At 44.3% G+C, this 26,549-nt stretch overlaps 1 protein-coding gene across 43 annotated transcripts in view; it reads left to right on the top strand.

Annotated features, from left to right (window-relative positions):
- TRDN (triadin) overlaps positions 1-26,549 on the top strand; it is a 1,868,677-nt gene that overhangs the window by 1,571,260 nt on the left and 270,868 nt on the right. For 41 of the 43 annotated variants that reach the window (XM_069234794.1, XM_069234791.1, XM_069234779.1 and 38 more), the window contains 2 exons: positions 18,145-18,171; positions 24,425-24,463. The exons of 1 other annotated variant lie outside the window; for it this stretch is intronic. In XM_069234794.1, coding sequence (XP_069090895.1) covers positions 18,145-18,171; positions 24,425-24,463 — 66 coding nt within the window. The remainder of the gene's footprint in view (positions 1-18,144; positions 18,172-24,424; positions 24,464-26,549) is intronic. One more of the 43 variants, XM_069234762.1, reaches the window with a different exon arrangement.

Here is a 26,549-nt window from a genome sequence, read left to right as displayed (position 1 = left end):
AGGACCATGTAACTATAACTCGTACCCTAAGGTAACTATGTCTCGAGCCCCCCGCCATGCAGTTTTTTCGTCGAACATTTTTCTGCAAATTTCACATTGATATTGTCAATGATGTTATCAAAGATGTAATCAGTGCCATAATTTGTGGGGTAATCAGCAGTGCATAGCAAGGGCACTAGTTATAGTCACCTTAGGGCACGGGTTACAGTTACTTGAGATAACTCTAATTATGATAGGTCAATTGCTATTGTTTTACACGTTCAAAATGTGAGCCTAACTGTAACATCCGTGTAACCATTGTCTTTTTAAGTAAATGTCTTTTTTGTTTAAAATTCTATTCTCTAACTATAACGTCCCTGGTACCTTTGTGTTTTTTCAGTGATTTTTTACGGCTATTTTAATGTAAAGCAATTTTCATTACTATATGTTAATTCAACCACTGCCGTACACAGCCGTCAGCCGTGCGCGGTTGCAGTTGGCCACCGTGCAGCCAACCCCCTATGACCACCCAACCTTGCACGGCCATGAGTGGTGGGGAAGGCCGCAGGTCCTGGCCTGCAGCCAATTCCTGCAGCCAACCCCATTAACCACTCAACCCCACGCTGCACATACCCCTTGGCCATGCGCAGAGGGAGCTGGCTGCTGGCCCACGTGGCCTGCCTCAACCGACCAATTTCGGCTCCATTCCCCAAGCCCACTAAGACTCAATGAGGAGCCACGTGTCTCCCAACCCTGGGCCCATCAGGGCCTGGTCTTCAATAAATGAAGGAGGGTGGCCACGTGATCCCCCTTCCCCAGCCGATCTCAGCCCCAGGGACCCTATACCCAGGGTTCAGCCTTCTAAAATATTTTTTTGGGGGAAGGAGGCCAGCGGCCCTCCTCCCCTAGGCAATTTCATCCCAGGGGACTACATCCCCTGGGGCCCAACCTTAATAATTTTTTTGTTTTGGGAGGGGGCCGTGTGGCCCCCCCTTCCTGGGCGCATCTTCGCCCTGGGAACCACATGCCCTGGGACCTGCCCTTAAAAACATTTCAGGCCCTCCTTCCCTACCTGATTTCAGTCCCGGGCACCCCATCCCCCGGGGCCTAGCCTTAATATATTATTTTTTTGGGCGAGGAAGGCTGATCTCAACTCCCGGAACCCCATCTCCCAGGGCCTGGCCTAAACATTTTTTTTTTTTGAAGGAATGTTGTGCAGGCCCGCTTCCCAGGCTGATCTCTGCCCCGGGGACCCCATACCCCAGGGCCTGGCCATGTCATCTGGGTGCCTCCCAATGGTTGGGGATCGCAGTGGGAGCCTGAAGGCCAGCCAGCTCCTCGCCTCTTGTGGGAGCCGGCATTGCTGTCACAGAGAGGGAGTTGCTAAACATGCAGCTCCCTCTCTGTGGGAGCAATTGTTTCCTCTGTTTCCCTGCCCGGATCTCTGCAGGCAGGGAAACAGAAGAAACACCAACATAGATTATGGGGGTTATTCTAACTTTGGAGGAGTGTTAATCCGTCCCAAAGGTGACGGTAAAGTGACGGATATACCACCAGCCGTATTACGAGTTCCATAGGATATAATGGACTCGTAATACGGCTGGTGGTAAATCAGTCACTTTTCCGTCACTTTTGGGACGGATTAACACCTCCTCCAAAGTTAGAATAACCCCCTATATCTTAAGTCCCAGGTAGGTGGTGTCCCCCTTGCATTATAACTGAATTAAGCCCTGGTGAGGTGTGGTCCCGGAGCATAAAAATGCCTCAGGAGGAGGGTTCTGTGTGTCCTCTTCTTTATTTTAGCATGCCCCCCCGGATCTGGCCCACCTGTGGGCTTTAGAATAAACAAGTGATGTGGACCATGCTCGTTTTGTCTTAAAAGTTTTGCTGTGGATTTGCAACCCCATCGCCAATTTGCAGGAATTTTTTTTTTTTTTTTTTTAAAAGAACTTGTATTTCCCTGGCGGGTCACTCTGGGACCCCAGCACCAAAGCTAAGGGGTCAGGGTGACCCTACCCTGCCCATTCTATTATTTTTTACCATCCAGCAGTTCGGACTGTAGTCATGTTTAAAATCTCTATGGGAATCATACTGGGAAAAGCACTTTTTTTTACCTCTCTTTTTTCTCAGCCCCCACTTGATGGATTACCCCAACACCTCCCATGTACAACAAAATTCTCTGAAATACATTTTTTTCAACATTTTGGGGGTGATTCTCACCCTGGCGGGCGGCGGAGGCCGCCCGCCAGAGTTCCCCCCTCCAAAATACCGCTCCGCTCCGCCAAATGGCCGCCCGCCAGCCCAGTGCAAAACACCCTTCCCACGAGGACGCCGGCTCAGAATTGAGCCGGCGGAGTGGGAAGGTGCGATGGGTGCAGTGGCACCCGTCGCGTATTTCAGTGTCTGCAAAGCAGACACTGAAATACAAAGTGGGGCCCTCTTACGGGGGCCCTGCAGTGCCCATGCCATTGGCACTGCAGGGGCCCCCAGGGGCCCCACGACACCCCATACCGCCATCCTGTTCCTGGCGGGCGAACCGCCAGGAACAGGATGGCGGTATGGGGTGTCAGAATCCTCCATGGCGGCGCAGCTCGCTGCGCCGCCATGGAGGATTCATTTGGGCAGCGGAAAACCGGCGGGAGACCGCCGGTTTTCTGCATCTGACCGCGGCCAAACCGCCGCAGTCAGAATGCCCTGCGGGGCACCGCCAGCCTGTTGCCGGTGCTCCCGCCAACCTAACCCCCTTTGTGAGGATTTGGCAAATGGAGCCACAGATATATGCAAATCAAAAAACAAATGTTGTATATATATATATATATATATATATATATATATATATATACATAGTTATGAATTTCTGTAAATATATATGTGTATATATATATATATATATATAGCCACAAAGAACACACAGCTGAGGCTCAGTTCCAGTTGAATTCCGAGGTATTTGTTCAGTTTAAAACGGCAGCACCACCCAAATCCTGACGCATTTCGACAATATGCCTTTTTATAGGTAGGTGGTCTCAAAATGCTCTCAAATCAGGTGCTTTTAAATCACATGTCACGTGACTTTCATGTCAAAGCATACATTTCCCATAATGCACTGTTCATGATCTCGTATCTTGTTGACTTCACATATTTAACCACTTAATTTTAGTTCCATTTAAATTACATTTTGAAAATAAATTGACATGAAAAAATGCCATATATGCAGATTCACAGATTATAATGTGCGATTTATAAGGAGGGGACACCCTGGCCTTCTTACGGGATCGCTTCTATTGAGTCAGGACCCCACCCCACTCAGCTATAGCACTAAATATCATATTACACTCCGCAAATCTGCATACACACTCTATGACTTAAAATGTATACAGATAACTTCAGATCCTCTTTCTAGGAGTTGTTCATAAACCCTAGTATGATTTATGGCTGTTTCAGATGTTTCATCATCAGTGTGTGTGCTGTGATTTTTCATTAACTGCTTTTGGTTATTGTTTGGTACTGTGTGTTAAAGAGGTTAATGATGTTTGTTGTCTGTAGTTGAAAGTCTCTACCAAATTTGAGTGTATGTCATCTAGGGGATTGGTTTGTGCCTTTCCTGGCTTGAACTATACATCTGAGTTGTTTGAGAGTGTGATATTTTAGAGTGGGCCGAAGTTTTCTTTTTAGTTAGACTAGCTGTGGCATGTTGGTACATCTTGGTTTAATGCGTATTATGTTTTGTGGTGTAATTAATATATAGGTTTTTTTTAAGAGTGCTGGGGTGTTGTAGGTTTGTGTGGATCATCATTTACACTTGTGTCAACTGTTTATAAACCTGCACATGCTTAACTCTAGATTCAGTTTCAATGTATTCAGCAAATATTTGTTTAAAGTTTGACTCAGCTGTGCGTTCCAATTGCTTAAAAAAGTGATCAATGTTGCATCTTTCATATGCACTGTGGGGCATATTTAAGAGCCCCCGAGCACGAAAAGTGACGCTCTGGTGGTGCAATGCCCTGTGCCATATTTACAAGGTATAAACACGACCCCTGCACACGCAGCCCTTTTCGTGGATGGGACATGCAGTGGGTGTTGCTGTGGGCATGACACAGCAACACCCATTACATTTTGACGCTGCCTCAGATTCACGAGTTTTCGTAAACCTGAGGCAGCGCCAAAATCTAACACCACCCCAGTGGTGGCCTACTCAAGGTGCAAGGTTCTTGGGTGCTGTCCCACAGTCTTGACCCTGTCCATGATTCTCTGCCATAGCTCCAACTTCCTTGCTATAGATATCCGCTGTACATGTGCTCCAAAGAGCTGTGGCTCTACCCTGACAATTTCCTCCACCATGACCCTTAACTCCTCCTCAGTGAAACTTGGTTGCCTTTGTGGTGCCATGCGTGTTGAGTGATGTGTGTTGGTGAGGGTGTGTTGGGTGATGTGGTGGGGTGTGTGATGTGGAGTGCGTGAGGGGCGTATGGGTGTAAATGGTGTGTGTGTCTAGTTGTCTCTGTGCTGTTTGTGTCAATGTCCTGGCAGCAATTGTTGTTGGTAAAGGGTTATGGGTAATGTGGTTGTGTGTTATATAGTGGTGTGGCTGCGTGGGTGTGGTGTGTGTATGTGTGTCAGCTGTGTGTTTTCGATATTGGCCAATGTGGTGCTGTGTTGTATGTGGGTGTCCATTCTGAGCGCGCCAGTATGTACCGCCAATGGTTTATCGCTGTTGAATGTCCGCCGTGGTGATTCGTGGGTCATAATGTGGTGTGTGTTGTTTTGTTGGCTTAACGGAATGGGTTTTGTTACCGCCACTTTATCACTGAACTTCGGTCCAGCGGATTTGTGTCTGTGGCTGTATTCTGTCGGATTGGTGTGTGTGTGTCATAATATGGTGAATGGATATCCGCCACTGCGGCAGTAAGTTGGCGGCTGTTAGCGTAGTAGTAAGCAGGATTTACCGCCAGTGTCATAATGAGGGCCATAGAGTGCACCTTTGCTCACTTTATTACCCTGTTCCTGATTTGTTGGCTTTCCTCACTATTCGTATGTTTCTCCCACCCAGGAACATTTCGATCTCTCACTGTTTTGAATGGATCAATTGTATCCTTCATTTGTGTACTTGAGGGGAGCTCTTTTATTTTCAACGAAGCACTCCATGTTGCATGTGTTTCGTTTAACTCTATCCCTGTTGCCTCCCCCGCCCATGTTCTCTTTTCATTCCTATCGCCCCAGCTCCTTGATGCGCCCCATATCACTCGCCATGTAATTTATTTTTATTGCTTTTTTTTTATTTTCTCTCACCCATTTTTTCTTAGTGCCAAAACTCTTCTTCAATGGGTCACCCCCCCATTTCCTTTTGCTTCTTGTCCCCACTTTATTTGCTACTTATTTAGGTATTTATTTGTTTTTAAAATTGTATTTACAAGGGCTCAGCACCTGTAAAGTGTTGCTGGGATGCTCACTTCCTTTTTCGTGGGTTCGGGTGCACTTCCTACTTACTTTTTGTACATCATAATTTATTATCCTTGCATGACTGTTCGCCATTTTATAATGGTAAATATAAAATAGCTGCCATGTGTTGTGACACCTACACATGCATATGTCACAAAGTATGGGTGCGCATGTGCCATAATGCATGGTGGCCATCTATTAGTGGCAATATATGCAGATACATGTTCATTCATGTGTTTGCAAATGCTCAGCAAAAAACATTGGCAAAGCTAACACCTCAGCATTCTTGAGCCAAAACATATAGGTTTTTACATTCCTTTATCCCCTTGCAGGTATAATATTGTAGCAAGTATTAAAGTGGGAAAAATAATCATTGTCTGAGATACCATATATATTTAATTGTGAAAAGAGGATAAAGATTAGAGCGTTCCTCAAGTGCCAAGATTCCAACAAAAAAGTTTCATTCTTGCAAATGTGTCTCATTGGCTAGATAGGACATACAAGTCAAGCATTGTTTTCTTTGAAAAAGAAAATTACTTCCAAACTGCAAAGGGTTATGGGGATTCCAATTTGTACAGAGACACAGAAGCAAAGAGAGAGATAACTGTGTCATAAAACTAGTGTGCCTTATTTGAATTTAGTTATTAATCCTGACAAAGTATGATTATTAATCTGTGCTGAATATTATGATTAGATACTCAATGTGTTTTAATCAGAAAAATTTAATAGTACTGTGAATTTCGCTGTTCCTCAAACAGCAGGTCCTACTCCTAACTGTCCATGTCTACCACACAATGTGAACAAATTGTTCTGTAAGGCGCACGTTATCCATTTTCTATCAATGACGCCTTTTCCTCAACTTATCTAGATCATATTTATTTAATTATTTCTGGGAAGGGTTTTTCTACTAACCTGATGATATAAGTTAATTTATATTGTATGCATCCAATGGAAAGGCAAGTTGTTTATCCAAATCCCTTTCCATCTTATGTTGTGCAAGCTATCTTTATACAAAAGAATGTAAAATCTTTCCTTTGACTACATCACTGACAGCCATTACTGCTGCTTGCTTACTCAGTTGCTATGTATGGCATTGAATAGGGGGACGTGGCCAACATGTCGACCGGAGTGGCCGCAAAAACTGCAGCTCTGCTCCCGGCCTTGGCAAATATCTTGAATAAGACGCCTTCGACATTCTCTGTGGAAGACTTTGCCCTCTCTGCTCCCAGGGCCCCCACTGGCGACTATTGCTCCGGATTGGGCGATTAACTTGCCCGTGGAACCACAGTTCGACTGACGGACTGCTGGGTCACATGCCCGTAGGCGCGGCTTGAGAGGGGCGTGGCTCTGGGCCATGGTGCTGCCCTTCTTTGATCGCACCGAGTCTCGGTGGGGACCCATGGGACCCTGGCGGGTGCGGAGCAACTGGACCGACGGGCGCATCGGGCTCGGTGCCCTTAAAGTAGGTGAGAGCCGGCTTGCGCGTTCCAGCCCCAGGCACCCCACGCACGGAAGATCGCGCCCGTCTGAGGGTGCCGTCTCGGCCACCTCAACAGGTAGGCCGGGCCTGCGAGCTGCTTGCCGTCCGGCTCCACTGATCTCCAGGCCCCAGCCTCCCTCACTAAAGTGCGAGAACTTGCAAATATAAAAATCACTCGCTTGCACTGTGATGCCGCGCCTGTCCCGACAGTAAGCTGCGGCCGTGGGGACCATGAGCTGGGCTGCAAGGCCCAAACAAAAGGCAGCTGCGTTCACATGGGAACCGGAGAGGTTCCAAAGACACCGACCGGAAGATCATTTATCTAATCCCAGGCAGACACGTAAATACAGCTCCGCAACCGTCTTAGCGCCCCATCGGCGACATCAATCGAGTTGCGGTGCTCTCACAACGAACACTGGCCCTCATGAGTACACACGTGCATATAAGACTCCACAAATATAAATTTATTGGAGACGTGCCTGTTCTGGACTGATCTGTGTGTTGGCGCAGCCTGTGTCTCTCTCCATTGACTTACCGCCGGCTAACCAAAAGCCCAAATCCTTTTTGCAGCACACACCAATAAGTTAGAGTGATCCTCCCTCAGCCATACCCGTTCGGCTCTGCTTGCCCTGGGAACTGGCTATGGTTTGAATCCACAGACAAGGATTGGAGCAACTGAACAATAAATTGTCAAAATTCCAGGATCTGACTGCCCACCACAATTTTACTGACGCTCGCGCTCAGGCTTTTGGGAACTGGGAACCTACCCCATCAAGAACAAATCAGGCGGCCAGCATAGTCACGACAAGCTCATCCTACATCCATCAGCTGGCTCCGCGCAAAGGGTATCCAACCGCAACAATATCGCAACACTCTAATAACAGTGTTAATCCTATTTTGTACTTAACCGGAAACTCACCAACAGTGATCCGAAGACACCTCAGATATTCAATGGGCAAACCGAAGACGCCGCGTGTGCCCCCAGGGAACATGGACTCAGGCGCTTCACCTCCGCCCGCGGAGCACTCCGTTACGCACCAGGCACTACAGAAGATGGAGTCAACATTACAAATGCATACAGCACAATTTGAAAAGATATTGCAAGCTATCCTAGACACCAAAACTACCTTGGAAGCTAAAATAGGATCAGTCGTCGAGGATGTTAACTTGCTGCACACAGACCAACATGCTCTGGCTGAAAGGGTAACAGAGCTAGAAAAAGATATGACACTCCTCTCACCATCGATAAAGGGCCTCCAATCGCTGATGATGTTTATGACGGACGAAGTGGAAGCCTTAAAACGTAGAGCCGAAGACGCTGAAGGCAGATCACTCCGCAATAATATACGCTTTGTGGGGTTCCCCGAATGGGCCGGAGGACCTAGCTCAGAACTATTTATTAAACAATGGCTCACGGGAACAATCCTAAAAAATAACATCCCAAAGTTTTTCTCTGTAGAGCGTGCCCACAGGGTCCCTGGCAGGCCCCCACCATCCGGCGCTCAGCCCCGCCCCCTAATAGCAGGACTCCTTAATTATCGTGACAGAGACCTTATCCTACAATTGTTCCGTAAATCAGGTCCTATACGGTTTGAGAACGCAGAAATCACAGCCTATCCAGACTTCACCGCGGAAGTACAGGAGAAACGCAACTCCTTTTTCTGGGTTAAAGAACGTCTATGCGAACATAACATCAGGTACGCTTTGCTGTTCCCGGCCAAACTCCGTGTACAAGATGACACCTGCACTCTTTTTTTTACAACTCCAGAAGATGCATGGACCTGGCTGCACGCTAAAGGCCTGGCTGACCCGCTAAACCTAAGAAACCCTATGGAACAGTGGTCTTCCCTGGAGGCGAAACGCAAGCCCCGCAAAAAACAAGACACCAAACCTTCACCTGAACAATCTCAAACGGAGCGCTCCTTACTACTACAGGCTACATCCCGCTTTGTCAATGCATCCCCAACCTCCCTGTCTACCCAAATTGATGCAGATCCAGAACTAGATGCAAAATCTGACTCCGTAGACTCCACCCGAGGTCCCACTCTCATGCCACGTACGGCAGATGACATTTGTTAATTATACAAGATCTAAACATCGCAGTGCACTGGGCAGTGCCTCTTCTGTAAGGACAAAATCCACCTCGAATATCTGTCTGGATCCTGGCTGAGTGTACCCACGTTTCCACGCTATTTTAAGCCACAACATCATAGTCGCCAGTGACCCTGGGTAAAAGAACCAACACCAAGAGCAACTTGGGCTGGGTATCCCAATGACTCGGAACCATCAGCCTAAGGCACCCCCCGCTGCATACGGACTGTCTCTCCAAGTTGGCAAATACTGGAACACCACCAGCCCTGCCACAACCACAGTTAATGCTATATATAGTTACTGTTTTCATTTTTACTAAATGGGTTTCCCCATGTTATGCAATTTAGTCTACGTTAACAGTAATATGCGTCACAACTGTGTTGTTAATAAGTACATGCTAGATAATACCAATGGTACAGAATGGCTGGACGTAGAGGGCACTGGGAACATTATTGATATGAATAGGGCGAGGGCCACGCACCCACTGTGTCCAAATAAACCCACAAATATCTCATGACCTCCCAAAATCAGCAATACATCACACAATATAATATACTCACATGGAATACTAGAGATATGGCATCCTTGCGTAAGCGGCAACTGATTTATGCATATCTTAGGAGGCACCAGATACATTTTGCTATGTTACAAGAGACTCATTTAACTAAGTCCTCCCTGGAAAGCTCACATGCAAAATGGAAAAGACAATTGTATGGCACTACCTTCTCCACATTTGCCCGTGGGGTGGCGATCTGGATAGCCCCAGGGGTCCCATTTGCTATGTCCCGTACGCAATGCGACCCTAATGGGCGGTACGTGATTCTGGAGGGTGACCTAGATGGCTCCCCCCTAGCATTAGTTGCACTATACACTCCCAACGCAAACCATCGCGAATTTCTATGGACACTTAATAATAGTAATCTGAGTGACCCGGTGATTGATAGCATATGGGGTGGCAATTTTAACTGTGTTCTAGACACCCATATAGACTGCTCATTTCCTCCACTCACCATTGCTCCAGCCAAACGAGCTTCACTTGACCTAGTAGACTGGGCCTCCTATATTGGTTTGAGAGAAATCTGGAGAACTGGACACCCCACACACCGCGAAAACTCTTATTATTCATCAGTGCACAAACTACATACCAGAATAGACATGCTTTTTGCATCAGGTGCCCTAATCCAAAAAATAAATACATCTGGATACCTTGCCTGCACCATTTCAGACCATAACCCGTTATACGCTACATTGGTGTGGGGCCGCACGCACACCCGCATCCCAACATGGCGTTTGCAGCCAGATGCCCTCACAGACCCTCCCTTCCATGCAGATTTGTCCAAATGTTTATCTGATTATTTTTCCTTGAATAAGAATACAACCTCATCAAGTGCTATTGAATGGGATGCCCATAAAGTTGTGATCTGTGGCCACTGTTTGGCAGCCTCCGTGGGGGTTAAAAGACCTACAAGAATTGGAGACCAAACTACGTAAAGTAAAGGTCGAGGTCTCTATGAACGAAGCCTCTTTAGAAGCACTGAATTTACTCAGGGCTACTCACAGAGAGACAGACATTAGGCTGGGCAAACACCATTACAGACACTTTAGTGCAACAACATGCAGAGGGGGACAGATCGGGCAAATTGTTAGCATGGCTTGTTCGCCAGCCATCGCAATCCTCACCTATAGGCGCGATTAGACTGCATTCAGGTATTGTCATTAATACTCAGGTTGAAATTAATGCGGCCTTTCACACATATTATCGCTCCTTATACCAACCCCCCCCAACTGAACAACAGTTGGCTGAACTACTGGCGCTGGTCCCCCAAAACCCGCACATTATGGACAACGCAGATATACTGGATGGTCCCATCTCCATGGAAGAGGTACGCTTAGCTCTTTCTCAAATGGCACGCAGCAAAACCCCCGGCTCAGACAGACTGCCAGTGGAATATTTCAACTCACAAGCCACCCATCTCCTGCAACCCCTCTTGGAGGTGTTTAATATAGCACGAAATAGGAAGCAGCTGCCAGACTCCTTGCGCGAAACACTGATAGTTGTGCTCCCAAAACCAGGCCTTGACCCCTTGGACATTAAATCTTATAGACCGCTTTCCCTCCTAAATTCTGACTGCAAACTTCTAGGGAAGATCCTAGCAAACAGACTACTCCCTTACTTACCAAACTTAATACACCCTGATCAATCTGGATTTATCCCAGGGAGAAATACCTTCTTAAATATTAGGTGATTAATCCGTATAATGCACAACGTCACAGAGGCAGAAACGGTGGCTATATCCCTGGATATAGAAAAAGCGTTCGATACGCTTAGTTGGGACTATCTTTTCTGCATTCTTAGTGCGCTCGGTTTTCGACATGGCTTTATTAGTTGGATCAAAACATTATACTCCAAACCCACATCCTGAGTCAAAACGCCACAAGTCATCTCCGAAGCATTCCCCGTTGGCAGAGGTACTAGGCAAGGCTGCCCGCTCTCCACCTTATTATTTGCAATAGCTATGGAACCACTAGCAATTAAGCTCCGCAGCCACGCCTACACCTGGGGCATCCCAGAAATGAACACATATCACATCGTATCCCTATACGCAGATGACGCCTTGATATACCTGCGCAACCATACTACTTCCGTAGCAGGGGTAATGCTAATACTGGAGAATTTCACACTCGCCTCGGGCTTGCACATCAACTGGTCCAAATCAAGTATTTTTCCTCCCACCCCTATACCAAATGGGCAGCACATGACACTACCCAAATATCAATTGCCGTGGTCAAACTCGACCTTTAAGTATTTAGGTATTCAAAGTTACCATTCCATTGTAGATCTAAGAGAAGGCAATCTGGACAGATTGCTTAGGTCTACCCGTGGCTCGTCATTCTGGAGCTCGCTCCCTCTATCCCCTATGGGCCAGACAGCCATAGCCAAAATGCTAATCCTACCGAGGTTTGTATATTACTTCACCACGCTCCCGATACCATGCTCGTTCTTTCATAAGCTACACTCCCTACTGACCGACTTACTACGGGGTAAGGATAGACGCAGAGTAGCATTAACTATAACACAATACCCACAAGAGGAGGGCAGATTGGGCATGCCAAATCTCGAACTATATTATGCAGCTGCTCAGTTACAATGGGTAGCCATGTGGCTTAGTGAACCACCCCCCCCCCCGGAGAGCGCAGCAATATATGCATACACGGCACCACAAACGATATTAACCTCATTACTGGCTGGACCCCCCCACCCGCCGAATATGTCTCCTCTGTTGGATGCAGCCAGATTCTGCTGGCATAGATATGTCCAGGGCGGGACCTCTACCCCTCCTTTCTCCCCTTCACTACCGTTGTCTCAAGTACCGGGTGTTCAAGCACTCTCATCATATCACGATATGCGCGTCACTAAATCATTAAACATGGGGGACCTCTACTCGGGCTCAAATGTATGTACCTTCGAAAAATTTGTGTCCGCTGGGACCATGCAACCTGGGGCCTTCCTAACATACAGTGCCATTAAAAAACTCAGTTTTTGGGAACACAGCCACACCGAACCATGCGAATCTCCCCTATTCAGTATAATCCTCACTATAGGCAACGCAAAAGGCACTATAACCAAGTTATACAAAATACTTCTAGCAGGTGCCTGTACAGACTTAGCTCAGGTCAAATCCCGCTGTGATGCTGTCCTCACTGCACCAATTCTCCAGAAAACCTGGGGGGCAGTCTTCACCATGATTAGGCCCGTTTCCCGCAATACTAGACTATGGTACACCCAATTCAACTACATTCATCAGTCTTATTTGTCCCCAGCCCGCATTACTAAATATACCCGAATTCTAATCTAGAATGTCCTAGATGTGCCACTCCAGCAGCTAATTTTTACCACATGGTCTGGGATTGCCACCCAGTAAACACAAGCTGGCAGAGAATCATGGAGACCACAGCAGACATTGTCGCCCAATACGCTCGCACCCACCCCGGAATCATGCTTGCTGGGTATACGTCACCGGGCTAAGGGAGATAAATACCTTAACAGGTTTATAGACCTCGCATTTGTGGTTTACAAGTGCCTAATTGCTACACACTGGAAGGCCCCCTATGCCCCTCCTTACTGCGTCTGGCTCCACGACCTGCACAGTCGCACACAGGCAGAGGCTCACACATTAAGACAGCTTTAATACAAAGGTCAGAAACAAAAAGGTGCTGAAATCTGGGATAACTTTGTAGTAAACATAGAAACCAGAGACAACATGTACCCCCCCTGAATTATCAGACACCCGACCGAGGATTCCCTGCTCAACATCCACATCATACGATCCCTCACGTCCTTCCTTTTACTCCAGCATGATATTATTACACCCAATTGAAGCATAACATTAAGCGACTAATAGAGCTCCCTCCAAGTGTGACCCCAGGGAATAAGATTTGGTGTCACGTTTTCTTCAGCCCAGTTCTCACCCACATCGCACACATACAAAGTAGATGTGCCTCTCTCGTCTCTACAGTCTAGTGTTGTCCCCATTATTTGTGACGCCAACATATATAAATGTAATAATCAAGCGTGACTATAATTACAAGTTGCACAGTTTTAAGTTGCATGCCAGTACGCTAAATTGTAACCGTATTGTACAAAGTCTACAAATACGCATAGACGGATACAAGATGGGAAAATTCTTATTCTTTTTCTTAATTAAGTGAAATGTACTGATGTTTCTGCACCTCATTTAATAAACAGATTTTTTTTTAAATGTATGGCATTGAATAGTCCTTTTCACAAAGCTGGACATGTTAGTATGACCATTGGTCCCTACTTAAAAACAGTTCTAAAGTTTCCCAGATCCATACAAGAGCAGGCCATCTAGTCCAGACCCTTTCTTTGAATTCTGGCATTTGAAATCCTTGTAACCCTATTATAGTATCAGCACTGTTTTTCCTAGAATACAAAGGTAAAACCTGGACTAGATATGCTACTCACACATGGGTCATAGACATCTGAGAACTCTGCAAAAACAATATCCAATGGCATATTTGTTATACTTGCCTAGACATCAAAGGAACCATGGACCTAGAATGATCTGACTCTATTATCCAATCAACGTGTTCATTCAATAGTGAACAATAATTATGAGAAGAAAAGCAGGTTCCCTCCCTGTTTTGATTGAAAAGTACATATTCAATAGTCAGGATTCCTATCACTAATCACAGTGACTTGTCAAAAGAGTGCTGTTTACTTGCAAAAACAATCTCTTACTTGAGGTTTTATTTTTATTTACCATAAGCAGTACAATTAAAACAGTAACTGAATGTCATACATGTCTGTAGCCTACAGCTACAGAAGTATTTAGATTTAAGAAGCATTTGATTTCCATTGAGGTTGTGCATGGGGTCACTTAAACTGGCAACTTTACCTATAGTAGAAAGTAGGCTTTGTTTCCTGGTACTCACCAGAACAGTTGGGACATACTTCACAAAGACATCCATGGAAAAGTAGAAATCTGCTCCTCTAAGATTTCTCCCATGTAAATAGCTATTATAGAATTTATTAATTTATAAGAATTTCAGACGTGCTATCAATAGCTATAATAGTGATAGATTTCCAGGACTCTCCAATATGCAAAACGTTGGCACTGTCACGGCTTGGCATAATTTTCATTACAACATTTCCTTACATTAAATGAACATTTCAAGAAATTATGCTTTGGTAGCAGAATATGATTTGCTGGTATCTTGTATCACTTTTCTATCCAACTGAGAAGGAGAATAGTTTGAATAGAAAATGTCTCTTGGCAAGACACTTTCTACATTAACCAGTCTTCTGCTAGTATCTTGCAAGCCTATTTAAATATAAACATGAAATAATGGCTCATGTAAAAAAAAGAAATGAGCAAATTGTGCATATTTTGTGAGCGTAATTACATTTCCCCCAGGCTTAGGCCCTAATTACAACCCTGGTGATCCTCAGACCTCCAGGGGTGCGGTGGCAGTCTTACCGTCACCAAAGCTGTGGTCTGACCACTTTGGCGAGGTCATACCGCCACATTATGGCCGTGACGGTTCAGCCATGGTCAGACCACCGGTACCGCCAGTTTCCATCCACTGAAGGGACTGGTGGTGCCGGCGGTCCTAATGCACCAGGGCAGCACTGCATGCGGTGCCGCTCTGAGGATTATGACCCCCTCCTCTCCACCAGCTTTTAAATAGCGGTTGCACCCCCATGTAAAAGCTGGCAGAGATGGGATGCAGGGGGCCCCACGGGGGCCCCTGTACTGCCCATGCACTTGGCATGGACAGTGCAGGGGCACCCATGGACAGCCCCATCATGCTTTTCACTGTCTGCCCCTTGCACTTTACACACTGCGACATTGCTGCCGACTCAATTATGAGCTGGCATCAATGTTGTGGGCTGTTCCCCGCTGGGCCAGTGGGGAACTTGTAATGGGACTGGCAGGGAGGCGGCTGTACAGGCGGCAACCTGACCTCGGGAGTTTGGCAGGCGGCCTTTTCCGCCCGCCAAACTTGTAATGACCCACCTAGTGTGGCTCGCAGGTTTATCACTAGGTAGAAAATTCTGTATAAGTTATAGTTGTACATTAGCTGTGTTAAGCTTTTCTGTCCTCTGGGAAAGATATTCCCATGATAAAATAATTTCCTCACCTGGTCTATTAGATATGAAACTGTGCCCTCTACTTTCATGCAAAGGAAGTTATTTCTTCCTTTTTCAAAATAAACATATGTGCATTTCCATAATAGGACAATGCTTCTAAATTGGACAAGAACAAGCACAAACCTACGTTTCCGAGGATGTTCACTGTGATTTACAAGAACACCCTCTGGAACGGCCACATTTCCATTCATAATCTAAATCTTATAGATGGCAAATCCAGAAATCTGGCACAATCTATTTATGGTCAACCACTTCCTCAAATGTTATCTATTTGAATCAAATTGTGGATTTTACATTTGTGAACTGTATTGTTCTACACATAATTTCCACTTAGAACATAAAATTGTATGTGAAAGTGCTCCCAAGTGATTTAGGTGCTGAAACTAACTTTGTACCACCTGTTCTATTTAACCACCCAGGCCCGGAATACAAATTGCACGCTGCAGGGAGCACAGGAATAGAAGGACCAGAATTATCAATTCCATATGACATCCTTCCCCGCACTGCGAAATTCCAAATTTGAACATCAAAATGGGGAATAACACATGGGGAGATAATGAGTTGGATTTCACACTGAACAAACTCAAAATGGCAAAAGATGGTGTTTCCCACAAACATATCACTTCATCTGACTCTCAATCGGGCCCTAAGAATAATGGCTGACAGTTGAAGTGTAGCAAGATAGACAATAACAGGGTCTGTCTTTATAAATATTCTACATGTGAAATGAATGGTTAAGGCACTGATAAACGCCTTGCCCTTCAGATGCCCAATTCTGCTCGAAGATGACAATATCTCGTTATGGTGGTAATATTCTTTCTCCACATCTTCTTACTGTGAGGCAGGCAGAGATGACACCAGTATAACTGAAATCAAGTCTAATTTTGCTAATATGGAAAACCTCTTGGGGTGGTCTAGGCACTTAAGCTGAGTTAAAAAAGGTTTATTATTATTAATATATAACTTTTCTATTACTAAAGCTTAAATGAGCCATGATGGCTGTCTGCTGCAATCCCGCTTACTGCCTTTGAGCAAAGAAGCAGCACTTGGCATTAATCCATAAGCTGCTTTACTTAAAGGATATAAGCAAAGCCTCTTGCCATAACAATATGCTGCGTTGATTTACATTTCCGAGAGGGCTACCCACTATCTCAAATGGCAAGTCTTTTTGCAAGTAATAAGAAATAATGTTAATGCAATCATCAGCCTCAATTCTCTAAAATGCCAGGACCAGCGGAAGTGACATCATTGATGATGTCATTTGGGTCATATGACCCCAATGACATAATAGGAAATTACATTGTATGACCCATGATTTTGATTTTCTTTACCAGGATTCATGTCATAGTGCCTAACATTACATAATTTTGTATCAAGGGGATGTTCCATGGACGGTGCACGGGAGTTCCTATGCAAATGCCCATGGGTTATGATGCAAAGTTCTATCTACAACAATTGCTAGAGAAGAAATTGTATGAAAAACCTATGCCTTTTGAGGCAGTTGTAACAAGAAGATTTTTTTTTCATTTCTTATGGTTTTTCCATCTATGTATGTATGCTGGATTGTACAGCACACGTACAAAGTCAGAATTGCCTTAAAGCATAGGTTTTTAGTGGAAGGGACCACTTGCAGTACAAAGCCTAGGCTTCAGAATGCTCACACCTTGTACTCTGGCGCAAGGGTATGTGTGTTAGCACTTTGTTGCCAAAAGTGAAGCAGTGCACTGGGAGACAAAAATGTGCCCCCTCTGACTCAAAGGAGTGCAGCAACTTTGGTGCAGCGTTGCCTTGTGTAAAAGAAAGGTAAATCTGTGCGTCAATCACATACAATCTCACTCACGACCTGTCTCTTTACTTTCACTCACCTTCACTCATACACTCATGCTTACACATACAGAAACATTTTCTCACACATACGCACTCTCTCTCTCACTTAAATGTTCTCTCACCCAGAAGCATGCATACAACATACGTTCAAAAAACATTTTTACTTACCATAGCTTCCACCATAGGTTCTAAGAGTGCTCGATTTTTTATTACACTTTTAGTAAGTAATAAAATATTATTCTCTATTAGTATTATTCTCTATTAGCAAGCAGACATTAAGGAATGCAGACCCCCCTGTGTTCTCGGCACTATTTGTGGCACTGGTAAGGCAGGGGTTGCAAGGGGCAAGCTAGGGACCAGCCCTAAGCTTCAAAGCCCTCTTGGAAATGACAGCTGTTTAGAGAGTTTACTTGTGGAATGGCTCAGCGTATAGCTGCATGGTATATATAATTGTTTAAAAAATCATGCCAAAGCTTTACTCGCTCACAAAAATTCAGAATATATATATATATATATATATATATATATGTGTGTGTGTGTATATTTATTTAATGAAATCCAAACCAAATCATAATTTTTGTAAAATTACTACTTGTGTGTTTGCTTCAACTTGTATAATCTTTCTTTTGTCATTGCACGGTCTTTATCTCTGAAGAAACAACTTCAGTGGGGAAAGAACCAGGTAAACAAATGTTAAAAGATTTCTTTTTGCTCAAGAAAATCATGTACTTTTATGGTCAAGATGGCATGGAAGTTAGAAATGTTATAGAATATTTTAAGTTTTGCTTGGCTAAAAAGAAACACACATAAATGATACTTGTGCTCTTTAGTTGGAAAATTAGGAGAGGATGACTGAAAGGACACTCCTTTTTAATCATTGCTATTGAGAACATATCATGCCTTAATTTAAGGGAACTGTGAATTTATGTGCTTGCTTTCCCTCATGGCTTACACTAGTGACCGTATTGCGAGTCTTCTTTTTACAATTTTATCAAATTGGAAAATGATCATTACTATTTGCATTCGCACACGCTCATATAGGCAGTTTAGTTTTCATTTTTTACATCATGTAAAGCAGATCATAAAAATGGCAATTATCTTCGGCTTGTTGGTCTAAGTACATAGTATGCACATGAGAGTGTATCTAACAACCCGCCCCATTCTTAGGAGCCACAATAGCAGAAACACGTGTGAAAATAAAAAAAAATATTTTTCCAGTATTTGGAATGTACCTTTGGAAATTAATGAATACTCACATAAAAAAGGGTTGGGTGGGGAGCCCCTAGGTTAATTAAAGATTACTATATCAATGATGTTGTTTATCTCTGGTGCCCCGGGTGATTACTTGCTGTTGGCTTCCAAACAGGACATCAAGTGGCATATTTATGAGAAGCTTGCCCCGCCATTGTGTGACTTTTAATGATGAAATGGTGGTGCAAACATTTCAACCATGTCTAAGAGGTCACACAAAACCACTTTGTATGGCTTTGTATGGCCCCTTATGGAGGAAGGCCTCATAGATATGGAGTAAGGCAAGGCAGCATAAATCGCTGCATTGCCTTATTCGGCATTAGGGAGGCATTCCATGGGCATTGCAGTGGGTGCTCCCATGCAGCACCCATGGATTTTGACGATTCTCCAGATTTACACGGCCATATAAACCTGGGGATGCTTCAACACCTTATGCCTCCCCAGAGGAGGGGCTATAAGGAGAAATATCTTTATTTATCCATGTTTTTTCCTCTAGCTGTGCATGCTGCATTCTGCTGCACACATAGAAAGAGGAAAAACCTCCTAAGATTGCTTTTGTGCAGGAAGGCGTCCCTTCCTGCACAAAAGCAATCCAGTATGCGACGCAGATACCCGTGCACCATGGTGCAAGGGTGTCTCTGTTGGAGCTCGGATGCCAAAGCAGTGCCAACGCAGTGGGAAATAACAGGAATGCCCATATCCCTTTTTTGCAGGGCAGCGCAGCAAGGTATTTTACTGCACTGCCCTCAGTCAAAAGCCCATAAATCTGGGCCCAAGTATTCCTTTTATCACTTGACTCTTAGGATAGTGAGGTAAAATAACCTAAGGAAAAAAGGGGTGGTTGTGAGAAAGTAGCCTCTTTCTAGCATGGTTACCCCCATTTTTGGCCTGTTTGTCAGTGTGTTTGACTGTGTCACTGGGATCCTGCTAGTCAGGACCCCAGTGCTTATGGTTGTTGGCCTGTTTGTCAGTGTGTTTGATTGTTTTGTCAGTATGCTTGACTGTGTCACTGGGATCCTGCTAACCAGGACCCCAGTGCTTATGCTCTCTCTGTTCCCAAATTTGTCACTACATACTGGTAACCCAGTATTTCATCCCAAATTGGCATACTGGTGCCTCCTTATAAGTCTCTAGTTTATGGTACCTAGGTACCCAGGGCATTGGGGTTCCAGGGGAACCATATGGGCTGCAGCATCACTTTTGCCACCCATAGGGAGACCATGCAAATGTCTTTACAGGACTGCCATTGCAGCCTGTGTGAAATGGTGCATGCACCATTTCACAGCCATTTACAATGCACCAGGTCACTTATAAGTCACCTATATGTCAGGCCTTCCCACCCTGTAGGCTAGGTGCAAAGTACCTGTGTCTGAGGACACCCCTGCACTAGCAGAGGTGCCCGACCTCGTCCAGGACCATTTTCCCAGACTTTGTGAGTGCAAGGACACCATTTTATGCGTGCATTGGACATCTGTCAATACCTATGTCCAGCTTCACAATGGTAACTCCAAATATGGACATATAAGGTGTCTAACACCTGTGAATTGTATCCCAATACCGATTCTACTAGTTAAAATTCCATGCACTCTGGGGGCTCCACAGTGGACCCCCAATACTGCATACCAGCCTTCTGAGGTTTTCCAGGCAGCCCCAGCTGCTGACACCTCACAGACAGGTTTCTGCCCTCCTGTTGCTTGCGCAGCTCAAGCCCAGGAAGGCAGAACAAAGGATTTCCTTTTGGAGAGGGGTGTTACACCCTCTTCCTTTGGAAATAGGTGTTACAGGCATGGGAGGGGTAGCCTCCCAGAGCCTCTGGAAATGCTTTGAAAGGCACAGATGGTGTGAAACTGGACAAAGAAAAGGGGAGTGACCACTCCTTGTCCAGTGGCACACACCTCTAGTGAGCTTAACAAAGAAACCCACAGAGCTGCAGGAGATGTGACAGACATGCAAAGGCTTCCATAAACTGGAACCTCAAGCAAGATCTCTAGGTGTTTGCCACTGATTATGACAGGGTTTAGAGCATTTCATTCCATGGAGGGACACCAAGGAGGGTATCTACCACCTCTTTGACCAGTTAAGAGGGGGGGTTACCACAGAAGGGCAAGATCATTCACTTGTAGGATATTGCCAGTCCTCCAATATCGCTGGTCAATTGCTTCCTCCTCTTGGCAAAAGCAACTGCTTTCGAAGGGCTCTGGGCTTGCCCTCCTACCCAGCCATGATGGCTTCTTGACCTGTTATGACTCAAATTCCATAGCAACAACCCCACAAGCCTCCAGTAGTAAACCACATGCAGTGCCAGCACTCTGCAGTCACCCAGGACCATAGTCTTTTCTTGGCTGTCAATGTTCACTCATTAAGGAACAAGCCAGTACACTTAACTGAGGGGGGCACAATTGTTCTTCTCCACACCGATTCTAGGGGAGAACTGGGGAAGTAATGCCATCAATTTGGGAGAGCATCCCGTTGGAAAACAAAGATATAATTCAGGAGTCACTAGTTCTTACTATTACCAACCCATTTGCAGAACATTTCGAGATTTTGCATCGCAATGGGAAGAAGATGTATGTTTCAGAAAAGCCAGGTCCCTAAATTCATGTGATTCTTGAATTCCAGGCCCTTTCTCTCTTACATTTTCGATTTAGGATTAGTAACGTGTGAGTGTTATTGGAACAGCTGGTGCAGTTGCTCTCCAGGTAAAATTTTAATAGTATGTGGTAGCATTTCCTTAACAAGCACATGCCAATGCATTTCAGCTTTTCTCAGAATGAGGACGCAAATGTACAGTGAAAACACTGCAACTTTAAATCCTACCCAGGAAAAGGGTGCATTTCCCTTATGACAACCAATTTAATTGTAAAGCCTTAACGTCGCTATGCATCCGCCCACAGGTAAATTAGCCTGGGTCCCAACCGTTAGATGGCAATCTGATTTATACAAGAGTCCACGCTCAGCCTACATGTGTGCTGAGAACCTCGTAACCAACATGTCCACAGGTAGTGAGTCTTACAATAAAAGGTCAGAGCTCAGATATCATTTTCAGTGGAGTATTACAGTCAGAAATACTCTATTTAGAAATCTCAGAGCTTGCATAAATCCAAAATCCAGAGGTCCAAATTGAAAAATCTGGAGTTTTCATGATTAGAACCCACATCTCTACAAATACCACCGTCATATTTGTGTTAGGACTCTACAGTAGCACAGTGCTTAATTTGTAAATAAAAAGGTGCCGGTACCCAAAGCCCTCCTCTTAAACATGCGACTGCTGCAATTAAATGTGCGAGCACGGGATACTGAGGCAGCGTAATCCTGAAGCCTCTTCAATCCATATAAAGCCACTCCCTGCCCCTTCAGCTCACTCTAGCAGCTTTCTACTTTCTCCCTTTGTGACGCTTTTTCGTTTTTCCCTTCTCCCGTCTTTCCCACATGTGTCTTTAGCTCCCAGCAAATGCTTGAGGCAGAAGAATAAGCCCCGGCCCTCAAAAATAAGGGCCGGTGCTCAGCACCGGAGACAACAAGCATAAATTAAGCACTGCAGTAGCAACACTTTAGGGCCCAGATGTTGTAAAAACTGAGCAGTGCAGTGTGCCTGAAAATCCGCAGTACTTTGTTGTGTGAATGGGAAAAAATTGATCAACACCAGATATACAAATAATAAACAAGTCAGCAGCTTCACTTGCACAAAAAAGGTGGTTTGGGGCTGTGGTAAGCATAGAACATGGCACAGAGAGGAATGACAGGTGAATTACATCAATAAGTACACCCTCCAGTACATAATTGTACACCACGAGAGTTGACAAATAGTAAATTGAATAAAATGTCGGAATTATAGATTACTCATAAAATAATTACGCAATATTTTGCTTGCTCCATTGTTTGCATCTAGTTTCATCTGGCGCTGGGACTCCAAGCGAAGCCAGGGCACTCTGGCAGGGTAGAACTGACTTTGTGTAATTCCTGGGGGCAGTTTGCCCTATTCCCACCCTGTTGTACACCCTTTGCAAATACTATCAGGGATTTGTCACTGTGTGACACAAAGGCATTTATCGCTGCACTCTCGTCAGCTTTGTATAAAAATACTGGAAAATTCTTGAGCAACTTAAAATGGCCAAGCATGGGGCAGTTACCATTCAAAATCGTACTGAGCAGACGGAAACTCTGGAAACCTGTCACGGTTTAGCCACCGCAGTCCTATTAAAAGGAGATATGTCCATCACAATTTGGTAAAAAGACCCCATTTACGAAGTGTTTTGGTACCAACGTATATTTACGGCATGGCAGCTTGGTAACAAATGAATGCATTGATGTGTTACTTTGCAGGGCAATCGCATTACTCCCGCACAAAGCCTAAATAAATAGTTCTGCGTTTTACGGTTATCAGCAACCGTGATGTAATGACATATCGGTGTGCTTGGATTTCTTTTAGAAACACACACATTTAGCATGTGTTATGCCGAAGGCGGGATTTCAGTTCTGTGCATGCTACCCTTTTGACTGACTTGTTTGGTGTCCCAGTACCAGTCCCGTCACTGCTACGCGATATTACAGTTCCCAGCCCTTTTAGGCCTGAGATCCAGCAGCCGAGAAGGATTAAGGGGTTACACGTTTAAGTTTAAGATTAAGTGAAAGGGCAGTTGAAGAGAATACATTGTCAGTTTGAAATAAATCTGAAAGGTTTCAAAGACATAGAGAGTACAGTGCCTGAAGAACCAGGCTGGGTACAAAATATTGTTTGTGACCTTATTCTGTCAGAAAATGAGCAATAATATGTGAGACAGCAATGTGATTATGTATGTGTACATTGGTGTTTCTAGAGCGGAAACAGCTAAAGAGCAGAGGAGCACACGGGTGTTACAATTTAGAAACATTTATCATACAGCAGGATGTCCGTGGGTAGTGATTCCTATCATGTGATGGATAACATATGTTTGAGATGTGAAGAGGTGTGTGGATTGGTGGTGTATGAGGATGAAGGAAAGGCAGAGGAAGGCATAAAGAGAACAGTGACAGGTGCATTTTGAACTACGAAGTGGCTGCCGCGTTCGATGTTGAAAAAGGTGGAACGTGAGAATAGATGCAAAACGAAATGTGTGGATAGTTGTATAGCTACAGGAAGAAGGAGATGTGAGGTCAGGTGGAGTATGTATAAATAGATCCAAAATTAGATATGTAGACAGTTATGGTGTAAGAGGCAGAAAGAGATAGAGAACAGGTGGAACAAAATAGATCAAAGACCAGACAGATAGAACATGTGAGAATAGACATAAGGCTTGACCTCTGGTTTGTTGTGCTGTAAGAGGAAGAAGGAGATGCGAAGACAGGTGGAGAATGTAAAATGGAAATGAGATCAGATATGTGGATAGTTGTGGTGTAAGAAGCAGAAAGAGATGTTAAGCCAGGTGAACGGGTGAAAACAAACGTAAGACTTAAGATGTGGATGGTTGTAATGTGAGAAGGGGAGTTTTGAGGAAAGAACAAAGAGAGGGTGGTGGGAAGATATGCGAGGGTCATTGTTGCAGCGCCGATGATATATTGTTATACAGCACCATACATTATATATATATAAATATATACATATGTATGTATATATATATATATGGAAGCTTGCAGGAGGAAGACGTGGTATGCATGCATGTCCCATTTGTTAATATGCTTATCTCAATGTGTTTTATTTAATTTAGCAAAAACGAAGACTTCTAAACCTGCAAAAGAATCGAAAGGTAAGCTAAATGCCTAAAATCACAGTCTAAAAGGATGTTTCTGTTTCTTTAAAAATAAAAATAGACAGTACTGTAACCTTGATGGAGCCTGGACCCCTTGTTTCATTTTGGACTCTGGGATATCGAATGGGAAAACACAGTCACATACCGACGCCTAAAAATCACTGAGTAACATACTGTGCTACAGTGTGGTTTGGCATCTGTTACTGAATATGTTTGAACTGTGCATACTTCCCATATAACAAAATGCATGAAAAGTACTAGTCGCCATCCTGAAGGGAAGCGTGGTTCTGCATTATTAAGATTTGTGTGTAATAATTTGAAGCATCAGTAAAGCGCTATTCGAACAATGTAACAAGAAATTTACCAAAATAATTCGCACAAGTAATGTTTACTTAAATGCGCATTTTCAATGTCTGTTTCTTTGACGTGTGTGAAATGGCGTAATTTTATGAACATTCAGTAGCATGAAAACCCATAAAAGCTGCTTTCGGGAATGCTTCGGACTACATGATTTGAGTTTCCAGACGTTCCTATTAGATATACAAATATGTTAAAAATCTATGGTGAGATCTCTGACCTTGTAATTCCCCAAAACCTGTTTTAATTCCTAACGGTATTTATAAGAACTGCTGGACTTTCTTAAAGTGAAAAATATGAAAAAACATTCTTGACCACCATGAATATTCCAGTTCCACCTATTCTTCTGTCTTTACATTTTAGTGCAGCGGCCGCTCCTCCACAATGGCAAAGAAGTGTCACTCCGCTGGCTAAAAGCCAGCAGCTGAAAAATAAAACAATTTTATTATTGTTTTTATTTTTCAGCTGCTGGCTCAGCCAGCGTGTGCCGGGAGTGGTGAGGCTGGGACATGTGAGGGGGAAGTAGGAGTCGAATGAACTCCAATGCGCATGTCCATTTGACCGGCCATCTTAGGCCAGCCAAACTGACATGTGCACTTAGGTTTCTCTAACCCAGCTGTGTTGGAGAAACATCACAGACTCCAGTGCACTGTCTGAGGGGCAGACCAAACTGCTCTGATCAATCCTGGCGCTGCTCTCATGCTAAGTATAGCATGAGAGCAGTGCTAGTATTGCGTGGGGAGCCTGTGCTGTTGTCCCAGGGGCTGTTGGGACACCATCAGCAGCAAGAAGAGGAGCCAAGTGGCGTGCGTCAGAAAAGGGGTTTATTTGTACTTATTTCTACCGTCCTCCCCACACACCCTTGAGATGTGTGGCAGCCACCACTGGCCTAGTGTTCAAAATGTTCAGTGAAAAATAAATGTGTGAAGATAACTTTGGTGATTAATGTACCACTGGGGAGAGATAGGAGTTTTGTCTAGTGGCAGTTTTGACTCACCTAAGGTAGCACAGATGGTTAATGTGCCTAGTGCGAAGAACGTGTATTATGAAAATAACCGTATTTTATGCATAGCACAGTGGGTTACTGCTTTTGTCACAGGGATTCTTTTGTTACTGTGCAGTTCATAAATTATAGTTGCAATCTAGCACAGTGAGCTGTGAACTGCCATCAAAGAGATGCATGCAAACTGCATGGCACAAATTAGAAAGTTATGTTTTTTCCCCAGTTTTTCATTTTCCTTATGTTGCTAAAAAAAGATTTGCTTGCGTAGAAATAAATTCTTCTTATTAAAATCAACGCTAACCAGTGTGTTATGTTCTGAATCCTGCATTTGTGTTTCTCCAAGCCAGGCACTCTTAGAAAATGCCTACCAGTGTGGATGACATGTGAATGCTACACCTTGTAGTCCCCTGTAAAGTGCTCTGACACCCTACACTGGTCTGAGAGGTGCTATTAAACAAATGAATTGCATGTGACAGAGAAACTATGGAGAGATGAGAGTCCTTTATGGTTTTACTTCCTTTCCCCACCACATAAATATGTGAAAAAGCTTTCTCAGATCTTATGTACCTAAAAACATAAAAACAGAAATCGCTTGGGAAATGTAGATCTGACAGAGGATTCAGCTTTCCTAAATAAAACCAAACATTGAAAACGTAGTCGCCGAGATGCAACGTCAACCTTCCCATTAAAAGTTGTTGTTTTTTGCATTTTTTTAATATAAAA

The sequence above is a fragment of the Pleurodeles waltl genome, chromosome 5, assembly GCF_031143425.1.
Source record: "Pleurodeles waltl isolate 20211129_DDA chromosome 5, aPleWal1.hap1.20221129, whole genome shotgun sequence".
Classification (NCBI taxonomy): Eukaryota; Metazoa; Chordata; class Amphibia; order Caudata; family Salamandridae; genus Pleurodeles; species Pleurodeles waltl.
Note: the sequence above shows the minus strand (reverse complement) of the source record. Positions and strands in the feature narration are given on the sequence as shown.